The sequence below is a fragment of the Prosopis cineraria genome, unplaced genomic scaffold (assembly GCF_029017545.1).
Source record: "Prosopis cineraria cultivar Desert tree isolate PC_DT_omini unplaced genomic scaffold, ASM2901754v1 PC421, whole genome shotgun sequence".
NCBI lineage: Eukaryota > Viridiplantae > Streptophyta > Magnoliopsida > Fabales > Fabaceae > Prosopis > Prosopis cineraria.
The window spans coordinates 1-26,510 of NW_026555746.1; the positions used below are offsets into that span (position 1 = coordinate 1).

The following is a 26,510-nucleotide window of genomic DNA, read 5'->3' on the forward strand; positions in this document are numbered from 1 at the left end:
GACCCTAGAGTTTCAACACAAAGATTCTGTGGAGCAGGCGGGGGACCTCCAGAATGTAATGCTGGGCGGAAAGACTATCAAACCACGGAACCTCTTTATGATTCTATCCCACCAAACTGCTGGCAGGGTTTGCGTCAATTTCCTTCGTTATCTTCTGATTCAGCAACAGAGTTTAATGAGATGGCTTGGCTCAAGCACCCGCAGAAATGATTGGTGACGTGACAGATAAAGATGATCATGTTCAAGAAGCCAATGCTTCCTATCATGAAGAAAATCACCCAGTAACTTCCCAACTACATGTGGAAGTAAATGATGAATGGCACTTTGGGGACTCTCAAGATATAAATCAGCATGATGTTAATGCAGAGCTGGCTTCAATTGGCCCGGGCTTGTAGTACGTAATGATTCTTCAGCGCCTTGCCCAACATTATGAAGCCTGTTTCTGTGGATTCAAGTTTGTCTTCGGATGTTGGATCATTAAATGCAGAGACGAATACAGACTTGGTTCATGAACAGGAGCAAGCTGACCTCTTACATACTCATGAACAGGAGCAATCTGACCTCACACGCTGAATCTGAAGTTCAAAAAGACAGTTCAGATGATTCATCTTCTGGCTATCACATGGCTTCTGAGAAGTCACATTCATCACATAATGAATCTGTGGAGGAAGGTTCAGTGTGCTATGATGTCGAATCATCCAGATTTGACAATGGCAATATATTGAGGGAGTCCAAGATGCAGATGAGAAGCCTGAGTTGATAGAATCTTATTCCCTGTATAAGTCTTCAAGTAATTTATCTATGTCGGTACTGCAGGACTTGCAACCTTCGCTGGAAGCTGAGCAAGTTCCAGTAGTTGATCCCAATCTTCCTTCTGAAGAAACTGGTCATATAGAAAAGAATTCACTGAATAAGGAAGACATGTTTGAGGTTGAACGGGATAAAGATGAGAAGCTGGATTTGATGGCTTCTCATTCCCAGCAAATATCTTCAAGTGATTCATCTGTGTGTGTGCTACATGAGTTGCAGCCTTCTCTGGCAGCTGATCAAGCTTCATTTGTTCATCCAATTATGCCTTCTGAGGAAACTGAACATGCGGAGGAAACTTCGCTAAAAAGGAAGACATGGTTCCCGTTGAGCAGGATAAATTATTCTTGTCAAATTCTTTTGAGCAGGGTAACATTGATCTTCTTCAAGATTTGGATAAGGTGGTTCCTTCAAGTTCTGATTGTGTATATGTGCGATGTGAAGTAACATCCCCCTCTATCTTGGACTATGACCAGCCAAGCGCTGGTAATTCAGTAGCTGCACCATCTTTTAGTGATCATGATGAAAGTCAGGTTAGTCACATGCTAATTATGCTTACATTTCTCTGAATAGCTTTTCATTATTGAACTTAGTTTGCATTGATTCTTCATCGTAGTTCCCTGGGAAGGTTCACCTTAAAAGCTTAGTTGTATGCGATTATTCTGTATCATCGTTAATGGGATACATAAGCTGCCCACTTCATATGCTTTGGCATATCATGCGGCATCCCTCTTTTTTAGCTTTGTTACTGATGAGGGAGGATGACCCGTAATTTGTTAATCCTCCTCTTGCATTGAGCAGGAGAGGGGATGAACATTTTATGCAAATTTTGATGGATTTTGCGAATAAATGACAAGCAAATGAGATGTTTAGTGCTATGCAGATGAAATGTTAGTTTTATTGCATTGCTAGAGGAAGGATCTCTATTTGTTTCTTCTCAGAGTGTTTAAAATCATATTCATTGATCATTTCTTCTTTCTCATGCTTGATGTGCAGAAAACCTTGATCTTGCCTTTTTTTTTTTTTGTTTCATTCAATGTCCCCAGCTTTTCTGGCATTTAAAATAACTGAGAAAACTGATGATAAATTCTTTGAATTTCTGCAGAAATCTTATATTGTTCAGGTTGAATCCACAGAGACCAGAGACCAAGTTCTGCCACAGGTCTCTTCTGTCACTTCTTATTCATCTGACACTCCTGGATTCAAATCGCCAACTGACCAAGTGGATTTAAAAGTTGATAAGCCCGGGAAAGTTGTCAATGAGATGCAAGAAATATTGAATTCCTCAGCAGAAGGCTACATGGCTCTGTCTACCGAAGAAAATATCAAAGAATCAGATGAATTAAAGGAAATTGATGAAGGATTCTTGTCAGAATTGGACACTGTTGGGGATTTTGGCATCAGCGATGCTGGTGTATCACTTTATCCCGACATATTGCCTGGGGAGACTACTGTTAGGGATGCTCAAGTTAGTTCATTTCCTAAAGAGACAGCAAAGTATGATGAGGAGATACCATTTCTTGAAGCAAGATCACTTGAAGATATTGACTGGGCTTTTAAGCAACTTAAAGAAGGAGTGGATGTTGAGAAGGCCATCCAACCAAGTTCAGTTAAGGATCAGCTTACTGGTGATGGTATGGAATCACTTCATCCTGATATATTGCCTGAGGGGAATACTGTTGGGGATGCGCAAGTGTGTTCATTGCCCAAAGATACAACAGAGTCTGGTCAAGAGATCCCATTTCTTGAACCAAGATCACTTGAAGATATTGACTTGGCCTTTAAGCAACTTAAAGAAGGAGTGGATGTTGAGAAGGTCAAATTACCAGGTTCAATTAAGGATCAGCTTTCTGGTGATGCTGTGGTACCATTTCATCCTGATCTATTGCCTGTGGAGACTGTTGTTACGGATGCTCAAGTAAGTTCATTGCCCAAAGATACTACAGAGTTTGGCCAAGAGGTCTCACTTGTTGAAGCAAGATCACTTGAAGATATTGACTTGGCATTCGAGCAACTTGAAGGAGTGTATGCTAAGAAGGTCAAACTACCAAGTGTGGAGAATCAGCTTTCCAGTGACAAATCTGAAGAACATGTTGCTAATTCAGACTTTCAAGTTGATGAAGCTAGATCTCAGGATGATGCCCGTATGAATCTAGAGGAAATATCAGAAGGTACTCAAAAGGAGCTGCCGAAGGTTTTTAAACATGAAGGATGAACCAGCGGACATAGAAGTGAAAAAAGTTGGCTCGGCCAAGATGATCGAATCGTGTGATGTAGGATCTGATGCTGATGAACCGAACAAAACTTGTGGTTGAAACAGAACATGCTCCGACAAGCAGCCCCAACATTCACCATACGAGATCAAGTTCCGGTTCCAGTTCTAGTTCCACCTCAGGTGATTCTGATTGATGCTGAAATTACACTTATGATCAGGAAGAAGTGTTACGGCCCTTTTTTATCCCACTGCAGTGATGAGCGCTTGGGTTTCTGACTTCGTTACCATCATCCCTTGTCTAATGGTAGTCATATTTCTCTAATTTTTTTTTTTGGAAGGATTGGTTTCTTCAAGAATGAGTTTTGATTTGATTTCTTGAAATGTGGGGTTTCTTTTTGTTCAGTTTTCCCCGTTGAGTGTGAGCAGTCTTATTGAGGCATATAGACTGCGGCCTTATTTCCAACAGTTGCACTGTGTAAAAAAATTGCCGTACATTATACATTGATTTGTAGAAATGGTGTTTGGATTTTGTTTCTCTTCATATAACAGAATTTGTTTTTGTGGTCTTTGTTCTCTGTTGCTGTCATTTTTTTTCATCACTTAATAACAATAATATGCTGAGCTAGTGAGCTTAAAGATGAATTCTCTGGTAGATCTTTGCCAGTTGCCATAAATTGATACGGTTGAAGATGGAAAGTGATGGTAACTGTAAGTGTGTTCAATTTGATGATTCATTCTGCGAACGGACAGAAAGATTATTCTGCTATTTTTAACTACCACCTCAATGCTGTTAAGAAGAGATGTTTAAATTTTTTTTTTTAATTGTCCAACTAATGTGATAACATTGAAAACATGTTTCTAATTATTTATTCCCTCCTATAAAAAAATAGTTACTTTTTTTAAATTAATCTTATTTTTTCATATTTACTTTTTTAACAAAGTGTTTCACCCTAAAATAAATATAAAGTGATTTATTCAATAGGAATTTTTTTAAAAAATAATGATTATACTTTAAAAGATTAAAAATACCTTACATTTTTTACATTTAAATTTTTAAAAATTGTTTTACATTTTTTGACGAGAGTATGTTAAACTAATATCTGGTGACTAATTTTAAGTTAAGGACATTTATATATATTATTTGACATTTGATATACTGGTTAAGCTAGTGTTAAACATATACTCGGTCAGTATTAATAAATATTTTTGAAATTTAACAAACACTAAAATTATGTGATTGAAAAAATAATTACTGAATACGTTTACACCAATAATTATTAAAAACATATGAGCGGGTTTGGCCCTTATTTTTGAAAATGTGATATTGATAATTTATAATGACTTTTTTTTATGCACAAATATAATGACTTTTTTATTTTTTACTTAGAAAACCAGCCTTATAAAAAAAAAATCCATGATACAAGTAAATTTTTTTTTTTTTGACCAAAGATACAAGTAAATCTTTCTAGGTTTTGCAGCTAAAAATAAAGTAAATTAATATTGTATCTTGATATATGTATTTGAATTTGAGCCAAACTTACCACTTGAATCTATAAAAATTAATGGACCATATCCAAATGTATCTTTTGTACAATTTTTTTATGATTTCAGAATTCTTTCATACCATAATTATTTGAAAAGCTTGTTGCTCTAATCCTCTTATGCTTTGCATGTTTTTATTTCACATTTTTTATTTTATTATTTTGAATTTGAAATTTTTTATACTATTAAAATAAAAACTTTTCAATATATTAATTTTAACATGAAATTTTAATCATAATATTCTTCCCAACTTCAATCCGCTTCATTTTATTCGTTCTTGTTTTCATTTTTCAAGAGAATTGCATTACATTTTATTCGTTCTTGTTTCATTTTTCAAGAGAATTGCATTAGATAATATTGTGAAAAATTGAAAACCTTCGGATAAAAAAATAAAGGAACGAAAATCCGATGACCATGTCGGCTTTTTAAGGAGAAGGAAAAGGAAAAAAAAAAAAAAAAATCCTTCCCCAACCAGGACCCAAAAAAAAGAAAATAAAAAAAAGAAGAGAAGATAATTATTGGGAAAATCAATAGGATCGCGAAGCAGAAGAGGAGACAGCGAAATATTCCGACTGGCGTCGAAGCTGGGGCGATAGAAGAAGAAGAAAACAGTGAGAAAGAGTGTAGACCAGCAGAGAAGATCGTCCGAAGCAAAGATTCGTTTTTGACCTTGCTTGCTCGTTCTGCTGCTTCCCTAGTAAGTATCCTCGATCTACCTCTTCCCCCATTTTCATTTCGTGGGTGCGGCTTGTTGATCATGCGTCTTAGGTTTTCTCCTATGAAGTGAATGGAATTCGGTTTGGGTCAGCCTTTAATGAAATTTGTGTTAGGCTTCTTTCTCTTTGGAGCATGTTCTCTACCAAAACGCTACGCTATGCCCAAGATAATTTCTTGTCGAAATCTTGAATTTGGGCGGCATTGGTCAGTCTCTCTTGTTCGAAATCCGGATTTTTCAGATGTTACGCTGTGTCATAAAGAAGGCAGGAGAGCATATGCACACACGCACCCTTTTTTCTGTGTTGAAGGAATCCGCGGTGGGAACATGATGTATTTGACTGGAAAGTTCAAATTGCGCGAGCATGAGAGGGAAGTTAGAGTAACCCTGTTCTGTCATTTTCTGTTGAATTATAGTTTGTGATTCGTCTGGCTTTTGGAAGTGTTTTTCTGCGTCCCCCCTTTACCTTTGCTTCCTCAAGTTCTTTGCTGTTTGCATTCCTGCTGTATCTGGTATTAGTATTTAGCTCTCTTTTTCAAGAAACTTTTCATTCGCCTAATAGTGGGGAAGCTGATTATTATAGTTGGGAGAGAGAAAGAATGATAGAATGCCTGGTGCAATGGTAATTCTATTAACATTCAATGAAATCCTTAACCACTATTTAGTATTTTGTTTTTTTTTTTCACTTTTCATTTGCGATGAATTTATCTAGATTATTATAGTTGGGAGAAAGAAAGGATGAAATTCCTGCTTTATATGGTATTAGTGTTTAGCTCTCTTTTTCAAGAAACTTATCATTCCCCTGATAGGGGGAAAGCTGATTGTTATAGTTGGGAGAAAGAAAGAATGATAGAATGCCTGGTGCAATGGTAATTCTATTATCATCCCCCCCTTTTTTTTGTTGTTTAAAGAACATTCAATGAAATTTTTAACCACTAGCAACAACAAGTCTTATCTCACTTGATGGGTTCGGTTATAGATTGTATGACGGCATTGTGCTTTATTATTTACTAAGCTTTTAGAAATCTTGTTAACTAAGAGATCTCGATTAATAACTTCCATAAGTTTTTTTCAAGTCTTCTTCCACCCCTCTTCATGTGGCTCAAAATTATTCATTTCACTTTTTTTTATTGGTGCCTCTCGCAGTCTTTTTTATATATTTTCAAACAATTTTCTACCATTTCCCTCTCAAAAGGTGCCACGCCTACTTTTTTTTCCCCTGTGTGCTCATTTCTATGTTTACATGTACATCTGCCCATCTATCTCAATATTCTCATTTCTTTTTAGTTTATTAGGTACCTTAAGGTCGTAAATAACTTTGTTAACTTTTCTCTAATTAAATCACATAGCTTATATCTTATGTGCAATATTCCCATCAATTTTCTCATCATGTTGAATAGTAGCTTCAAAGAAAATGCCTAAGTTATTTAATGTGATTTTACGGTCCAAGAAAATGCCTGACGACTGAAGGAAAAGTATATTAAATTTCTATTTATAAAAATAAAGGGAATATTCAGAATTGTACTAACTATAGAGAGATTAAACTCATGAGCCACACAATGAAATTGTGGGAGAAAGTAATTGAGCATAAGTTGAGATTAGAGACAAGTATTTTTGAGAATTAGTTTGATTTTATGTCAGGTAGATCAATTATAGAGGTGATTTATCTACTAAGAGGATTAATGAAAAAGTATCGTTGTAAAGATAGATATTTACACATGGTTTTTATTGATTTGGAAAAAACTTATGATTGTATACTAAGAGAAGTGCTTTGGAAAGCCTTAAAAAAGAAGGGAGCATGGATTGCTTATATTAAAGTTATACAAGATATATATGAGGGGGTAAAAACTAGTATAAGAATGTCTAGTGGTCAAACAAAGGACTTTCTTATAAAAATTGGACTACATCAGGGATCATCTTTGAGTGCTTATTTGTGTAACTTGATCCTAAATATTTTGACGGAACATATTCAAGGAAAAATTCTCAAATGTATGCTCTTCGCGGGTGATATAGTTCTTATAGCAGAGATAAGAAAAGAGATTAATTGTAAATTTGAGTTATGAAGGAGGGCATTGGAGTTGAAATGTTTCCGTCTGAGTAAGAGTAAGACAGAATATTTATATTGTAAATTTGGTAAGAGACTAGTCGACAGTAATTTGAAAGTGAAGTTGGGAGATCAAATTATACCTCAATTGGAAAAGTTTAGATATTTGGGAGCTATTATTCAAAATGATGGCAAAATCAGTGAGAATATTTCACATAGGATTCAAGTTGGGTGATTTAATTGGAGAAAAGTTAAAGAAGTTATTTGCGACTGTAAGGTGGTTATGAAACTTAAAAGGAAGTTTTGTTGTACTACTATCAGATCGGTTATGTTATATAGTAGTAGATGCTTGGCTCTAATAGGTTAGCAAGAGTATAAAGTTGGAGTAGCAGAGATGAGAATGTTATGATGGATGTGCGAACATACATGTAGAGATAAAATTTGAAATGAGCACATACGCGAAAAAGTGAGGGTAGCACTTATTGAGAAAAAAATGGTAAAAAATCATTTGAGATGGTTTGAGCATATACAAAGAAGACCACGGAAGGCATGAGTGAGAAGAGTGGAACATATAACATTGAGCCCTGTTAAGAGTCGTAGAGAAGGCCTAAGAGAACACTCTTGAAAGTTATTGAACACAATCTTTTAATTAATAATATTTTTAAAAGTTTGGTAAATGATAGAGCACAATAATGTCTTGCAATCCACGTAGTCGATCCCACCTAGTGGGATAAAGGTTTGTTGTTGTTGAATAGTAGCTTCGAAATACTTAAACTTTTTTACTCGAGATATAATCTAATCTTCCAATTTCATTTCTAAATTACAATTGATTGACCTTGTACAAAATTATAATGCAAATATTCCATCTCTTTTCTCCTCAAGTTGAAACATTTTGGCTTTAATATCCTCCTCTATGACTTAAGTTTACAGTTAAACTCTTTTGTCTCCGCAATAAAAACTATATCATTTGCCAAAAGGGATGCATTTGAGGATTTCTTGTCAAATATGTTCAGTCAAAACATCTAGGATCATGCCAAATAAAGAAGGACTCAAAGATGATTTCTAATGTAGTCCAATCTTTATAAAAAAAGTCTTTTGTTTCTCTATCATAGGTTCTTATACTAGTTGTTGTCCTCTCATACATATCTTGTATAGCTCTAATTACCTGTTCCAGATTATTTGATTTTCTTTCCTTGCTCGCAGCAACCGTATAAAATTTTCATTATCCATCCTTGTCCCAAAACCATTGTAAAAATCTTCAAATACTTTAGAACGAGCTTTACTCAGTTTTTTTTAGTTTCCTTCTTGGCCATACAATGCCTTTCACAATTTTCATTATTATTGCACAAATGGATTGGTTTAAAATATTTCTTCTTATGTTTAACATTTTCTTGTACATTATCATTCCACCACTAGGACTCTTTTTTTATCGGATCAAAACCTTTTGATTCTTCCAAAATTTTTTTAGCAACCTTCCTTATCTTCTTAGCTATATCTTCCCACAAGATGTTAGCACTTCCCTGAGACTCTCAGATTCCTTCGGCCAAACAAATTTTGCTTGAAAATTTCCCACTTCTCACCTTTTAGCTGCTGCTACCTAATCTTTGGAATTACCACTTGTTAACACTTGTGATTTTTACTTGTAATACGCACATCATGGACAAGGACCTTGTGTTGTATCGTTTTAGCATCTCTAGTAATCCCCTTACAACTTTTGCAGAGTTTTCTATCCATGTTTTCTACAAAAAAGAAATCAATCTGTGGCCTTGAAGCTTCACTTTTGTAAGTAATGAGATATTCATCTCTCTTCTTGAAACAAGTGTTGGCGTGGCAATCTTGAAAATATACGCCAATAAGAAGCCAAGAATAGATTGTTCTTCATTATTTATCTCCTCAAAACTAAAACTGCCATGCACCTTCGTATGATTACCTGCCTCTCCCTCGACATGAACATTAAAGTCTCTTTTAATAAAGATCTTTCACTTTGTGGTATGCATTGAATTAACCCCTTAGTCGTCCCAAAACAATTCCTTAAAATTGGTTTCTGCCCCACTTTGAGGTGCATGAGTGCTAATAATATTGACAGTCTCACGTTCAACAATCATTTTTAAGGAAATAATTATGTCTCTCTAATTCTGTTTACTTCTACCATGATCTTCTTCCACTCTTTATAAACAATGATACCCATCCTATTGCATGTGCTTACTTTCCCTGTATATCCTTTAAAACCTTGGATATTCTTAGCTTGTTCATTGGGCTGTTTAGTTTCCTAAAGCACAAGATATTAATTGTTTTGTGAATCATAACTCTTACCACCTCCATAGATTTATAATTCATAGTCTCAATATTCCAAATACTAAATCTAATCTTGCTCACATGCATTAACTTCTTTAGCCGTGCCTGTCTATATTAATGCGGTAATCCTTACTCATTTAACACTACGTCAGGGTTTTGATATAGCGGCTTTAACTCACTCATCACTGTCCTCGAGCCATACAATACGTTATTTACATGCAACAACCTAGCACTAGCACAAAAGCGTCTATTGTCCATATCCATGTGAGATTTAACAAAGTTTTACATTGGCTGTTAAGAGTCTAACACAACTCTCCTCCTTTTCTTGGGCTTGGGATCGGTTATAAACATAGATGGAGTTATTGAAATCCTTAACCATTTATTTTATTTTATTTTTTTCACTTGTTGTTGCAATGAATTTATCTAGATTACTTGAAATCAGGTTGTTATGATGGTGAAATTCTGAATACTCTATGTGTCGGTATGTTTCCACTGAATATAGATGTATGCTATGCTATTCTATGCTGGGCATCACATCCGAGTGGAACCTCCATACATGACCTTCACTAGGCTCCTCAATGGTGCCAAATCAGTATCTTATTTTTGTACATATGATTGATCTTATCAAATAGAGTGTCAAAATAATGGAAGCTGATTCTCTCTTCTTTGTGATGGCTGTCTTGATTTGCCTTTTAACTTAATTCTAGATCTCTCTGTTCGTTGTAATTGATTTTCATTATTTACCTACAATTTGTAGGAATAACTTCTGGATATGTGAGCTTGCAAAAAAGCAGCATGAGCAACGATATATTTGATGTACAGATATTAACGGAGAAGTTGTTGAAACTCAACAATTCACAACAAAGCATTGAATGTATCCAAAATTCCTTCTCGATCCTTCTTCTTTTTAATTCCTCTTGGTGTTTTTCTTCATTATCTATGTGCTACTGCCTACATATGAATTATGGCTATGAAACCTTTCATGGCACATGCTCTTGATTCATTACATGGTATCAAGTTACTTGAAAGCCGTGCTGTGGTTTACTGGGTATAGAAAATATCTTCTAAAGGAAATGCAACCTATACTTTTCATGATGTAATTTCTATTTTCTCGATTTTTGCAAATGGTTTTCATTATTTCTTTTTCCTCAAATCCTCATTTAGTTTTAAAATAAAGTAAAGGAAAACGGACTGTTATGTAAAATTCCAATCCCCTCCCCAAAATATTTCATGTCTTTAGTGCAATACTAAATGATCTGTTTCTAGTCATTTTTATTTTCATGCTTGTTCAGGTTGTCCTTAGATTCCAATATTTTATAAATGATATTGGTTAAACTTAACCTAGTCCTGATGTTTCAATTTCAAGTCTTCATTCATGATGAGATAAACTTTGCTTGAATTATTAATGTTATATCTATTGTTATGCTCCAGATAAGTGGACAAATTTTTTATTTCCGTGTTTGAGATATTTTTATTTATGAAATTTTTTCCATAAAAAAAGGAGCATCCCATGTTGTTATTATTCTGGTACTTTTAGGGAAATTTCTATAAGCACACGTTACTTTCATGACTTTTATTCAGCCACTTTAGTCTCCTTGATAATGCAGTCTAAGCTACTGGTAAAAATTTGGCATACTCTAAGCAAGTGCTGTAGCTGAGTAATTTTTGAGAAGAAATATTACTGCAACTTTGACACTGTTATTTATTAACTTTGAGTTTGTTTTGGTTGATCTTGTCTTGTTCACATATTTTTTCCCCTAACTATCCCATCAGCTTTGTCCCGATGGTGCATCTCTCACCGGAAGAAAGCAAAAGACATTGTTGAAACATGGGATAAATTATTTAACTCTTCCCAGAAAGAGCAGCGTGTCTCTTTTCTATACTTAGCTAATGACATCTTGCAAAATAGTAGGCGGAAAGGTAGTGAGTTTGTCAATGAATTCTGGAAAGTTCTTCCGGTTGCTCTCAGGCATGTCTATGAAAATGGCGATGAATATGGAAAGAAAGCAGTGACCAGACTTGTAAGTTTTATTCTCTTGTCAGAAAATGTGGTTGTAGTATTGCTTATCTACTGGGACATATGCACTGTAGGGCCATGGCCGCCAGATTGGCTCGATTATTTTGGTTGAGGATTGTGGCCCATATTCTCTGTATCACCAGCATTTTTGTATGGTCCTACCATAGAAAACTAATGTATTAGGGGGTCCAATTTCATATCTATTTATCTTTATCGTTTTTCTGCATGATTTTTCTTTTTCTCACACTTATGGCTTGGGTATCCTTTTTCTTACCCGATCATTTCTTCATCACCACCATCACCATCACCATCATCATATTATTATTATTATTATTATTTTTTTGTTGTTGGTCGTAATGGTGTTTGCTATTGGTTTGACTAGGTTGACATATGGGAAGAAAGGAAGGTTTTTGGTTCAAGAGGTCAGGGTCTGAAAGATGAAATGATGGGTAAGACTCCACTTCCATCCTCTGCAAGCAATGGAAAGAGTAATCCTATCAAGATAGTGAAGAGGGATGCCCATTCTGTGAGAATAGTAAGCAAGAAGGCTGCATATTTTTTAAAATCTTTGATACACTTTTTGTGATGGTTTCAGTAAGTGTCTGATAAGGTTTGCTATTTAATCATCTTCTTTGTAGAAACTGGCTGTTGGGGGCCATCCAGAAAAAATATTGACTGCATTTCAGTCTGTTCTTGATGAACATCTTAGTGAGGAGGCTGCCCTAAGTAAGTGTTGTGCTGCTGTAAGGGATGTGGGCAAACTTATAGAAGATGTTGAAAGCACATTGGCCCAAGGTAAGAGTGCTGCAAATGAGACTTTCTTGCAGCTTTCTCTATATCGAAGTAATGGACGCTGAGCATAAAGTAACATGGATAGTAAATAATATATTTCACTGGTATCGATTATTTGATTAGAAACCTTTTTGATTGCAAGGTAGCTTTTGATTTGAAATATCAATTTATGCACCCGGGAAATAACAATGTTTGGTTATGCTTGGTGGTGGCTATCTAGAAGTGATAGGAATGAACTGTAAAGGGAGTACTGCTACTGAAATCAGCGGTTTTACCTTTTGCTTTTCAATTCATGTAGCAAAGGTGGAAAGCTGAAAAGATTATAAAGAGATGCGCCCTTTGATTAGTTTTAGTGAATTTGAGACCTAAGCGATGGTAACATTAACATTTGACATTTTTAAAGAACACTTCTTTTTGGGTGTGTTAAGTTTACTTAATTTTCTAGGCATTACATTTTTGTTTCCATTCCTTTTGTTTCCTTGTCCATATACATACATACGTACATATATATTTATTTATTGAAGTTGGTTGAAAAGCATGAACAACATGTGATCCTTACTAAGCCTTTCCTATTCACATTGCCATTATTTTGTCATAAATAAATGCTGAATAATATATTAATTGTTTTTAATAAAAATATTAAGTATTAAACGATCAAATATAATAAAATTTTTAGCATTCTTTTACTTTAGCAAAATCTTATTTTGATGGTTATATTTATTTCTGGATAAATTATTATTTTTAATTTGCAAGGAAGAGTGCACGAAAGGCGCTCTTAGGTTACATGCATGCCAGTGCCAAAAGCACCCTGCTTTTCAGTGGCCAATAGATTTTAGAACCCCAATGGCAATACCCCAATTATCCCACTTGAAGGCTTTATGTGCTGTGCTTTCTTCACTAGCCAATCAGTGCTTTGGCTTGCCTCTCTTTGTTGTGCAAGTAATTGTCACCTCCCAATCTCTACAAATCATATTTTTAATGCTTCAATCGAGCTAACTTATGATTTGTGCAATCATCCATTGTTGTTTAGTTTATTGCCTCAGGATTGTTTGCATAAAGTATTTGCCTTCTGATTCCGAACTCTTGGCTGACAGAAAAGCTTGCAAGTTTTCCCTCCAGTTCCAACATCATGGAGGGTTAAGCTCCCAATGTTTGTGGAAACCCCATTGTCTAATTCACTTGACTTCTCTAGTAATGCCACCACATGTAGTGCTTCCCTCCGTGATTGAACCATCTGTGATGACCCTTAACATTGTTCAAGTTTGGTGGATGCCATTTGGGTCCCTTATCTAGATGACCAATCTCGCTCCTCCATTTATCCTTTAGGCTAGCATGTTCATTTTGCTTTTAACAGGCATGTGTTGAGTAGTTTGCTTATATCCTTTCATTTATATGAGAAAACTCACTAGTGGGTGTAGTGAGCCCACTACACCTGAGATCCATATAACCCAACACGCCTATCCAAAACTACCTTCCGTAGTACTACTTTATATTTGTGATAGAGCCGGAAAATATATCAAGACATATGAGAGGAAATTGAGGGGGAGACAAGGGACAGAGAGGAAAGACCCAGCAGTTTAAGGTTATTGTACTAAGGGTCCTGATAATAGGGAGAAGTCATGATGTTTGTAGAGTGGCTATAGACTCAGCATAGTAGCTAGAGTTACTTTTGGGTTGCTTTAATATTGTACTTTGTTTTGGGAAGGACTCATCAAGAATATTTTAAAGAAGAGATACAAGTGAGGAGAGTCCTGGTCTCTCGATAAACCAGCGAGGGGCTGTTTCAGCATTTGTTCTTGTAATCCTGGTACTGATTAAGGAATAGGGTTTTGGCCAGAATCAATGAAAGTCCTTTTGTAACATTGATTCGGTTATCCAATCATTAATAGCAAAACCTCAGCATTTCCCTCATTTATTGCTTGTTTTATAGTTTTATGTTGTTGTGCATTTAAGTTTAGAGTTGGGTTCTATCAATTTGACTTTAGTACCTTCACGCATGAAGCATTCTTGTTTGTGATCAAGGGGTGTGTTAGGTAACGTCATGCTTGGATCAGCCCGTCTAATTGGCCCTTTATGGCTTGTTTGTTCCTTCAATTCCATTTTTCTTCCAACTTCTATGGCTGATTTTTTTTTTTTTTGTGCTATGAGCCTTTATTATATTCTCTTTGCTTGTGTTTCCCCTTATTGCAAGGTAGACTTTGGGATTGTGCTTTCTTTTAGTTTTTGTCCCAAGCTTCATTGGTGGACTTTCTATTATTTGTTTATCCTTTGGGTTTACATAGCTACTCACACTTCAAACTTTTGGGTTTTGGATCTCTTGAGATGAACCCACATTGGGCTTAGTTTTCTCCTTCTCCCACATACACCCCATTCCTAATTTGCTTCCCCCCTCTTGATTTTCCTTACTAAGCGTTGGAAGACAAACCCTCTTCTCCTTCTAAGTTATCCCTATCATACATCGCATCCTTTGGTTACTTTGCATCTGCAAAGCTCTACTTTCTTGAAAATTGTAGGGTGTGTCTTCATATTTGCTAATGCAACAAATCTAGTATGGAGTGTCTTTGATTTGCCTGAGGTGTACAATTTTGCTGCCCTTATGACTAAGTTGTTGAGTAGTTCTCTTTAGCTTGCATTGAGGTTTGAGGTTTGGCTTGTCTTCGAGCAAGCATCCACAGTCTATACTCATTGGAAAGTTTATCTACTTGCTCACCAGCCCTCAATAAAGGTACAGTTTTGGCAGAGCATGATTTGCTTTTATGGCTTTCTTACTTTTGATGCTTTCAATTCTTGGTTCTAGATGCATGTTTTATGGACAATCTACTTTTATGTGCTCATACGTTGCATATCCAAAGCATGCCATGTTCAAGCTATTGTTTTCAATGGTGAAAACGAGTTTTGGACAGTAAACTTGGACACTTGTTTCTTTCATAAATCTATTTCAATAATTATACTGGTGAACATTCCCTTTTCTGTTATATGGACAATCCACTTCTGTGTGCTCATACATTGCATATCCAAAGCACACCATGTTCAAGCTATTGTTTTCAATGGTGAAAATGATTTTTGGACAATAAACTTGGACACTTGTTTCTTTCATAAATCTATTTCGATACTTATATTGGCGAACATAACCTTTTCTTCACTAAACTCATCACCCTATATTTGTAGTGTTTTGCCAGTTCAATTACTTAGCCTCTCCAAGAAGTGCTTATTGTAATATTGGATGGGAGATTTAGGTTCCTTACTGATAGCACGTTGAGTCAGCATGCTCCTCAACTTTTGACTTATCAGAGAAGAAAGAAGAGGAAGTTAGATTCAGCTTTACAAAACTAAATTAATTTCTGATCATGTGTTGCATTTTCAGTATTAGTTAGTTAAATAAGTGGACCAATAGTTGTTAAGTGGTTCCCTCGCATTCAAGTCAGTTTTGAGTCTTCCCAAATATTTTGGGATATTTTTTGATTATTTATATATTATTCTGATGTAATTGCCGCATTAAAAATGGGCTAGTTTTCATTATAGCTAGTCACATTGAGAAATAAATTATCCTTTCCATCGGAGATTCTCCTACTTTGGCTATTGAGTTCATCAGGGGGATATTCTTGCTCTAATTAATTTAATAGATTTATTGGCTTTATTATTACTATTTTGAATGTTTAACAATTTGGTATTAGAGCCCCATTCAACCAACATGGTAATCATACATTTCAGCAATGAAACCGTAGGTCCCTGTGCTAGCTCCTCCAACAACCCTCCGCATAATGATTCTACTATAAGCCTGTTTGTAGAAGCCCCTTTGGCTGTCATTGCTTCAAAACTTGAAATGCTTACCTGCTAAAGGAAAAGGCAAAGGCACTTGAGGCCTCTGCAACAAGGGCAAGAGACCTATGGATAAAAAGTACCAGTACTCTTATTGGGAAGAAGACAATTAAGATGACTACAACATAAGGGGCCAACGTCCACCACACATAAAAATTGAATTCCCCAGATTCAATGGTGGTGATTTGTGTGGTGGATTCTAAGGGCGGAAAAATATTTCTACTGTTAGACTCCAGAAGATTTTAAAGTAGATGTAGCTTCTATTTATTGGGAAGGTGACACCTTGGATTTATTCTCTTGGATAAATTCTAACCTTACGGTGCTGTATTGTGAAGAGCATGTCAAGGTGTTATAGGAGCACTATGGACCTCTAGAATATTTGAACCCTACTGAACACCTTAATGCCATTAGGCAGACTGGGTTAGTAAGGCATACTGCCAAGAGTTGGTGAAGAGAGTTGCATGTCTCCAACTGGTTAGAGCATTGTCTCTTTGGGGTCTTCCTTAGCGGTCTCAAAGAAGAGTTGAAAGCTAATGTACCCATTTAGAAACCTAGGACAACGTATAAGGCTGCAAGTTTAGCCCTAGAATTTGAGAAAAAGGCCCAGCTTCACCATGGGCCCAAGCCCATTACTCATGTAGCTCAAAATTACACCACACATGTTCATATTAACTCTACATGTGACTCTTGTGACACCAGGCCAGGTACCATTGACTCTTTAAACTCCTCTAAACTCTCCTCAGTGTTCGTGAACTCCTCGCAATTCTCTCCCTCGATCTTGGCCCTATCCCTTCTATTAGACTCGAAGCAGTAATGCTAGCGTGAAAAGGGTCTTTGCTTTCGTTGTGGACAAGTCTTCAACCCAGGGCATCGTTGCAATGCTTCTTTCTCCCTCTTAGAAATTGCCGAAGAGGACGAAGAAGTGTTACCCCTATTGAACAAAGTAGCTGAGACAAAGAGGGAGCCTAAAAATGTTGAGATTTCATTCAACACCATCTTGGGGCAGAACTCAGCATCAACTATGAAGCTGTAGGGTACTCTCGAAGGGAGGTCAGTCCTTATCTTAATTGATAGCGGTTAAGCACGTAATTTCATCTTAAAGGTAGTGTTAGTCAAATTACAACTTCCTGTTAGAAATATTCTTACTTTTGGTGTTCAGATTGGCAATGGCAGTAGAGTAAAATGCCACCAGGTTTGCCCAAAGGTTAAGGTAAAAATTTCAGATTTAATTATTCAACAAGATTTCTACCCTTTTCTTTAGGGGGTTGTGACTTGGTGCTGGGTATTAAATGGCTAGTCTCTTTGAACACAATACAAGGCAATTGGAATAAAATGTTTATGATCTTTTGGCTTAATGGGAAGAAATACAAATTGCAAGGCTTAAATGCTTCTATTCATCTCCATAGATGCTTCTTACTCAAGAATCAGTTGAGGTTGACGCAACCGAATCATTGAATGTTGAAAAAAGTTGTAATGACTTTGCTGATGTTTTTCTAAGCTAGTGAGTCTGCTGCTACCTCATGATTACTATCATGCCATACTGTTGCTTCTAAATGCTTCACTACCTTATTTATGCCCATATTGATGTCCTCACTATTTGAAGGATGAAATTGAAGCACAAGTTGAGGAGTTGTTGCAGCGTGGCTTTTTCTGGTCTAGTAATAGACCTTTTGCAAGTGTTGTCTTATTGGTTAGCAAAAATGACAACTCTTTGCTCATGTGCCGGCTTAATCAGCTTACAATACCAGATAAGTACCCCCATTCCTAATACTAATGAGCTTTTAAATGAATTGTATGGGGCGACTTGTTTTTTCAAAAATTGACTTGTGTTCTAGCTACCACCAAATTCGAGTACTTCTTGCTCACATTCCCAAGACAGCCTTTTGTACCCATTCGGGACATTGAGTTTGTAGTCATGCCTTTTGGCTTGACTAATGCGCCTGCTGCTTTCCAAGCAATTATGAATGATTTTTTCCATCCATACTTGAGAAAGTTTGTTCTAGTCTTTTTTGATGACATTTTGGTCTACAGCTCCTCTACTTAACAACACTTGAAGCATTTATAGGTTGTATTTCGTCTGTTACAACAACACTTACTTTGTAAATACCAAGAAATGCTCTTTGGGATAGTCTCGAATCAACTATTTGGAACATGTAGTATCTGCTCTTGGAGTGGAAATCGATTTGGAGAAAATCACTGCTGTTTCTAGTTGGCCAACTCTAAAATCAGTGAAAGATCTTTGAGGTTTTTGGGCTTCACCGGATGCTACTGTCGCTTTTTCAAAAACTATGGTATTCTTGCTTAATCCCTCACCGATTTGACAAAGAAAAATGCTTTTTGTTGGTCTAAATAGGCACATCATTCTTTTAAAGATTTAAAGTGTGCCTTAACCACCGCCTCGATGTTATAATTACCAGACTTCCACCTTATTTACAATTGAATGTGATGTGTCCATGGATGGTATAGGAGTTGTACTTATGCAAGATGGCTACCCCGTAGCATATTTTAGTAAGGGTTTTTCCTTATCCAACAGATTTAAATTTGCTTATGATTAAGAGCTGTTAGCTGTGATGCAGGCATTACAAAAATGTCGCCATTACCTTCTAGGCTGTCACTTCTATATTCAAATTGATCATTGCAGCCTCAAACACTTACTGGAGCAATGCACATTGACTAATTCCAAGCAAAGACTCATGATCAAACTCCTCCGTTTGATCTCACCATTATGTGTAAGCCTGGAAAGGAAAATACTGCAATTGATTCCCTGTCTTGAAGGCCATGGCGGCTATCTCAAAACCTTAAAATGACTTAGTGCTCAGTTACATTGGCATGTTTTGTGCACCGATGTCTCACTTGTCAACAGAACAAGTACCAAACTTTGGCTCGCAGGTCTCCTTCAGCCATTACCCATTATGGAACAAATTTGGGAAGAAATATCAATGGATTTCATCACCAGGCTCCCTAAATCCAAAGGTTATGACACCATTCTATTCACTGTCGACCGTCTAAGTAAGTACAGCCATTTAATTCCATTATCTCATCCTTTTATTGCCAAATTTGTAGCTGCTCTATTTTGTAAGGAGATTGTGAGGTTGCACGGCATGCCTCGGTCTATCACTGCAGATTGTGACTCCATCTTTTTAAGTGCTTTTTGGCAAGAACTCTTTTGTTTGAGCCAAAGTTGCTTAAATACAAGTACAACATATAACCACAATCTGATGGCCAAACCGAGGTGGTAAATTGCTGCTTGGTCCACCTACAACCTAAGTTGTAGAGTAAATTTCTTTGCTGGGCTGAATTCTCATTTAACCCCAGTTTTTCACTCTTCAGTCCTTTAAACTAGTTTATGGACATGATCCTCCTCCTTTATGCCCTTATGTGAAGGGAGAAACATTAGTTGCTGATTTAGAGGAACAATTGGAGCTGTGCGATGCAATGCTCAGAGTGCTGCATGATAACTTGAAGAAAACACAAGATAGGATGAAAGTTCAGGTGGATCAGCAAAGGTGAGACCTTCAGTTTGAACCAGGGGATGCAGTTTTTCTTCATCTTCAACCTTATTGCCAAAAGTCCTTGGCTAAGCATAAGAGGGGCGGGGGATTTTATTGACCTTACAAGGTTTTGAGATGCTTGGATCAGTTACTTATGAACTTGAATTGCCTCATAAGTCTAAGGTTCATCCTATTTTTCAAGTCTCCATCCTCTGACCACCTCTTGGATAGCAACCATCTTCACCACCAGCATCTTTAGCACTCTCTGCTTGGAACTTGTCCTTGCTCCAATAAAGGTGCTGAATCATCGTTGGACACTGGAAGATATTCTGGAAATTCTAATTCAATGGGATCGCTGACCGCTTGTAGATTCTAGTTGGGAGGATTATGATTTGGTGGCCACTCAATTGCCCACTTTTCAACTTGAAAACTAGTCCGTTTTTCAGGGGGGGAGTTCTCAAAATTCTCCTCCACTTTTGACTTATCAGAGAAGAAAGGGGAGGAAGTTAGAGTTGGTTATGAAAATTAAATTAGTTTCTGATTATTTGTTGCATTTTCAGTATTAGTTAGCTAAATGAGTGGACCAACAGTTGTTAAGTGGTTCACCCACATTCAAGTCAGTTTTGAGTCTTCGCAGATATTTTGGGATATTTTCTAATTATTTATTTATTATTCTGATGTAATTCCTTCATTATAAATGAGCCAGTTCTCATTATAGCTAGTCACATTTGAGAAATAAATTATCCTTTCCATTGGAGATTCTCTTACTTTGGCTAGAGTTCATTGGGGTAAGATTCTTGCTCTAATTAATTTAGTAAATTTATTTGCTTTGTTATTACTATTCCAAGTGTTTAACATTTACCCAGATTGAATCATGCTCAGAACATTGCTGGAAGGAATGAGTTCTAGTGCCCACCTTTGTAATATAAATGATGTCCTAAGATTGCCCAAGATCCATCATTCAGGATTGTGTCATCGCCTCATGGGCTTCTTCATATTGGAACCTTACAATGTAATTGTTGTTTTCCACATCTATTAGCTCATAGTCCGGTATACTTAGCAACTTTGTGAGCCTATTTTTCATAAGCCTATATCTTAGACTTTTGCCTACCAATGTTATTATCAGAGCCTTTCTCCACTGTTTAGGGTATTCACACCTTTCACTTTGGGAGTTGGGACACTTCAATAATAGGATACGTCTTCATGAGCACTGTGCTTCTGTGTAATCACCAACTTCACTACCTTCTCTCCATTTGTCATTTTATCTTCTTACATCGCCACATGCTCATTATCCACTCCATTGTAACCCAACAAAGAGTCCTTATACAAGACTTGACTCCTTTTTTGCGGCATCCCTTCACTAGTTCCAGTCTTCTGTTCTCCTGGGTTAGCACTTTCCAGCGAGTTCCTCTTTTCACCTACTGCTGCAATAGTTCCCTTCTCATAGCTCATCTTTCCAATTGTTCTTTTCCCTTCCTTACGTTGGAGTATCTTCACATTTTGAGTAGTGAGATCCCTCTCTTTGTTGGAAGTCTCTGTCCCTTCTGTGTTGCTTATCTTCTCCAAGCTAAAGTTGTAGGATAAATTATTTTAAGGTCAAATTTTAAATTAGCAAGTACAATGAAGTTAGATATTATACAAGGGTTGGCTTTGTTTTAGTTTAATAATATTTCATAATATTTGCATGTCACTTGTTGGTATATATTTCGCTATTTCAATTAGGACCAAATCAATAAATAATAAACTAACTAGAACGTGATGCTATACACAGGTTCTTAGGTGAGTGGCATTGTTCATGACTTGTAAATAATGCACCTTTCTTCAAATTTTATATTATAGATTGATATATCAATGTGTTAATTGGTTTAATGATTGGTCTAATTTTAAAAACATGGATCCTGAAATGACTTTGATTTTGAATATGATCCAACCAGATTTTAGGGCAGAATATTGCAATTTTTGATCCTCTTGATGATATGGAAGCCTGGAAATTTGTGCTCAGAAACTTCAACTTATTTTCTGAAAGAAAACAATGGAATGCACGGAACCCATGTATGAAAGAGAGAAGAAAGGGGGAAGCTTTGCATGTATCAGCAATATCTCTGTTGTAGAAATAGACTACATAATATATGGACATTGTGCTCATGAAATGGTCAAATAATTTGGATAATTCCCATTTAATGGTATCTTTCTTGCTTTCCCTTAGATGTTTTCCAAGGCTGTATGCTCCTTGCTAGTTCTGAAGCAATGGGAAACTGAATGGGAGTAAATGCCTTCTAGTGTTTTTGAATAAGTCATGCTCAAGCAAGTCTTCTGGCTTTTCCCACCTTTAAGTGGGGGAAAAAAGGAAAAGAAAATGTTGAACTGCTGTTCTATGGAATTTGCAGAGATCATTTAAAGGATAAGAGATTGTTCTGTACTAATTTCCACCGTCATAAAGCATGAAATTAATGGTGGTCAAAAGTCAAGTGTAGCAGTATTTCCTTGATGAATAGACAGGCTTGCAATTGTCTATAACAGTTGGACTACAGGAAATGCTGTTTAATTGGGTGCACTGGCTAGTGATATCTTCATTGAATAGATGTGCTTATGATTTTTCGCATTGGTTCTGGAACTGCTCATTATTCCAATACATGAACTAAAATACCTAATTATTTTTGGGCAGGACATTCTCATAGCACATGCTGACTGTCTGCTCTGCATTAGACAAAATGTCTTTCATTACTTCAATTGTTTTTTCTGCCTTTAATATTTGAAGGTCAACCAGATCTCTTTCTTTTCTTTTTCTTTTTTGGTTGGAAACTATTTGGTATTTGGTACTTTTGAGTTTTCACCAAACAAATTCAAGCTGTTGGGCCCAAATTTCTATTTTACGTTAAAGTGATCGAAGAATTATTTGTATTGATGATTACCTTTTTTGTGGGTTGTTTGTTACATAGGGAATCAGCTAGGATCCACTTTGATGAATGACCTGCAAGATCAGGAAAAGGAGCTTAAGCAATATATATTGCAACTTGAAAATGCTGAGGCTGCTAGGGATTCCTTGCTTTCCCATCTTAAAGACGCACTTCTGGAACAAGTACAGATGTTTTTATAATCTTATATATTCTGAGGCTTCAATTGTTGACAAGCTTTGTGCGATTGATGACTGCTTACTGATCTAAAGTTTTTCAGGGATCAAGGCAGGAGATGGTCCGCACACAGTTGCTGGTGAGAATCTGTCCTTTCATTCTTCATGGGTCTAACACTGTTATGGTCCGCACGCAGTTGCTGGTGAAAAATAGTATTTTATTCATAATTAAAATATTTTTTTATACAATATAATGATGACTATTTTTCTCATATTTTTAAAAACGAAAAGTACAGTTTATTCAATAGTTATTAAAAACTTTGAACTAATCAGGATAATAATTTTAAATTAGTGGTCTAACCGTAGTTGAATTGAGATTAACTTGATCATAATTAAAATAATATGATTCAATTAAAATATATAAATATTTTTATATAACCATGATAAGGGCAATATTTAAATAAATAAGACATTAATTTACAAGTAAATGAAACATTCATGAATAAATTGCACATAATACAATAAAACAATAACAGAGCTATTTAAATACTTAACTACAAAGCTGATAAGTTATTATTTTTTTATTCCTTTCAAGTTAAAATGATATGTTATGCTTAATAAAATTATTTAAAAATTAAAATTGATTAAAAATAAAAGAAGTGTTTTTTAAAAAATTTCGGATATTCGGGCCAGCCCGAAGGTGTTAGGGCCGGGTTTGGCTATATGGGTTTTTTAGAAAGAGTAGGATTTTTTAAGCCCGACCCGAATTGAGCCCGACTCGAATAAGCCCGGCCCTCCCGAATTACCAGCTCTACACTGTATGATATTGAATTTTTGTATACGGTTGTATTGGGAGCTATTCATTATACCAAAATAGCTTAAGCTACTTGGTTAGGACTCAAGATAGGCTTTTATACCCCTCATCTTTATCTCTCTTTCTTGTGGGTTCTGTTCAATTATCATTTTGTCTTTGCTAAATTAACTGAATTTTTTTTCTTGAAACTGTGTTTATAATGTTTTCCTATGAAAATGGTATATGTGGAACTATTTTAAAATGAAAATAGTATATCTGGAACTATTTTAATTTTCTATGCGTAAAAAGAATGAATTTCTAAATGGGAACATGTTTCGGTTCCCTTCATAGGCCCTTTTTTTCTGTTCTTTTCTGTGCTCTAATTTTCCTTGAATTCTTTTAGCGATGGTTTAGTCTTAAAAATTGATTCGCTATTGCATTAGAGCACATCACGTGATCTATCTTGGCTTGTCTTATTATTGATAAATATGCTAATAGTTGTAATTCATGTCAATTCTTTCTTTTCAACACGGGATGTTTTGATTTTGCTATTTGTTTTCATGCGACTTTTGCCATTTTTTATTTGTAATAACTAATAAGCTCATCAACATTTGATCTGTCTTTTCATATCTGATACGTGATGAATTTACAAGGATTTATTCGCATCTCTTCCTACTTGCTTCCCACTATTGTGTGCTTCCACGTCTGCATCTTAGTCGCTTCAAATTTGTAAGGAGTAGGATCCCTCTCCCCCTTTGGTTTTTTTTTTTTTCCTAGACTGCAGACATGTCAAGGGATCGACTTATCATCCACTTGTTAGCATACTTCCTTTCTAAAATTGTGGGGACTTTTTCTGCTGTTTCTGCCTGGTACTGGTACTTTATTTTGCCAATATTCATTCAGATGACCACTTTCTCCAACGCAACTGGCCCGCCCATATTTTATGAAATATTTTATAGGAATTGCATTTTGCCTCTTAGTTATGATATTAAATTAAATTCCATTAGTTTTTTTTTTTTTCCAGGGTACGCTACCCAAAATGACACATCTTTTTTTCTTTTGCCTTACACAAAGGAGTTGATGGAGGTGTTAACTTATCAGTTTTATGTGAATTCTTAAAAACTTTATTTCTAGCTCTGTGGGCAGACCATGCAGATAACAGCAGCTTGCTGACGATGCTTAAATTTCCCTTCCATGGCCATTAAGCTTCTTATTCTGGGGTCTCTTATGATCCAGCATATACAGGCCATTTGGTGCACTTAATGGGATAGAAATGGAATGAAAAATGTGATTTGGGAGATGAAAAATGACTCTTGTTCCCGTACTTCAAAAAGTAATAAGAGGATGATAGAAACTAGGGGTTAATGATTACAAGACTATGATAGACATTGTAAAAAATATTCAACTAACCAAATGGCCTGATAGTCTCTGACTTGTACATACACTTTTATCTCCTTTATGTTACACTTATGTTTCTTTTCTTATGTGTGGAAGAGTGGTGTTGATGTTTTTATTGATTTGTAGGGTGCACGGGAACAGATTGACCGGGCAGTTTGTGTAAGGAAGAGGCTTAACCCAGCAGCAGAAGACACAAGGGTGTTGGAGCAGAATGCTCCTTCAGCTCAATTTAACAGCACCTCTGCACAGCCTCCTTTTAGCCAACCTCTTTTGTCATTTGCTCCTCTCAAGACTACTGAAGAAGATAACAAGAAGGCAGCAGCGGCTGCTGTTGCTGCTAAGCTTGCTGCCTCCACATCATCTGCTCAGATGCTTACGTCAATTCTTTCCTCTCTTGTTGCCGAGGAAGCTGCTTCCATGAATGGTAGCTCAAAACCCACTGGATTCACTTCTGGACTACCTATGTTCAACCCAGAGAAAAGACCCAAACTTGAAAAACCATTGCCTGATGTCAGCAATTCTGATGCAGGTGGCTCTTCATTTTTTGCCCCTTCATCACAGCCTTCAATGGCAAATATGCCACTTGCACCTTCACTGAACCTCCAGGCCATGTCACAGCCTAGTCAATTGCAAACTGCATTTGCTCCAGCACCCCCGCCCCCGCCCCCGCCTCCACCCTCTCATTCTCCAGCAAATCAATATGTCCAATCCACTGGTTTGATGATTGGAGGTATTCCTTATGGATATGGATCAAATAACCTCCCACCTCCACCTCCACCTCCTTTACCTCCGCATGTAGCAGCAGGGTTATCAAGGCCGAACACTCAGCCATCACAGCAGTCACAAGCTCAGCAAGCACAGCAACAGCAACAGTCTGCAACAGGAGGATTTTTCAGGCCACCTGGCGTTGGGTTTTATGGGCAAAGCCATCCTTCAACACCGCCAGTACATAGGCAGTGATCATTGTTCTAAGGACCATTGGCCAACATTGCCGCAACTTTTATAATTAGCGAGTTCCCCTGGGACTTTGCTGTAAGCCGAGGATGTTCTCCGAGGCTCTGTAACAATGTAAATTAGTAGAAAACTAGATAGCTGATGTCAGGATTTGCCTGTAGCCTTTTATACCCTTCAGGGATCGCCCCTTTGCAACTGCCCTTTCATTAGTGGTAGGTTTTGAAATCTTTCCTGTACCTGTACCTAAGATCATATTCTGTTGAGTCAATTATTGCGGATCAGAACCCGATGGCCCTCGCTAGATTTTCTTGTTCCCTTTTTCATTAAATGTTTTAAAAATTGGCATGACTTTTGTGCTTTTTGTAGACCTCTTCAAGAATCCTGCTTTATGGGCTAATCTTAGCTGCTATGAAGCATGAGCACATATTTTTTAGAAGGATTACTTGAGTAGAAGTGTGAGGAGATTAGATGAACGAGTGAAGCGAGTCTTGTATTTATAGTAAATTTTACCGAAGTAAGGGTCGCTGAGGTTCACCACTCCTTTTTCTTGTATGCCAG

The 26,510-nt window shown here is 36.5% G+C and overlaps 1 protein-coding gene and 1 pseudogene across 1 annotated transcript; both read left to right on the top strand.

Moving 5' to 3' along the window:
- The first annotated feature begins 206 nt into the window (after positions 1-206).
- Positions 207-3,590, top strand: LOC129297029 (uncharacterized; annotated as a pseudogene).
- Positions 3,591-5,102: 1,512 nt separating this feature from the next.
- On the top strand, positions 5,103-26,308 carry LOC129297031 (uncharacterized). Its single transcript, XM_054935414.1, has 8 exons — positions 5,103-5,261; positions 10,376-10,492; positions 11,392-11,639; positions 12,018-12,170; positions 12,274-12,430; positions 22,677-22,816; positions 22,912-22,947; positions 25,125-26,308. Exons 2-8 carry the CDS (start codon positions 10,414-10,416, stop codon positions 25,956-25,958), a joined length of 1,647 nt encoding a protein of 548 aa, XP_054791389.1. The 5' UTR covers positions 5,103-5,261; positions 10,376-10,413; the 3' UTR covers positions 25,959-26,308.
- The last annotated feature ends 202 nt before the right edge of the window (positions 26,309-26,510 follow it).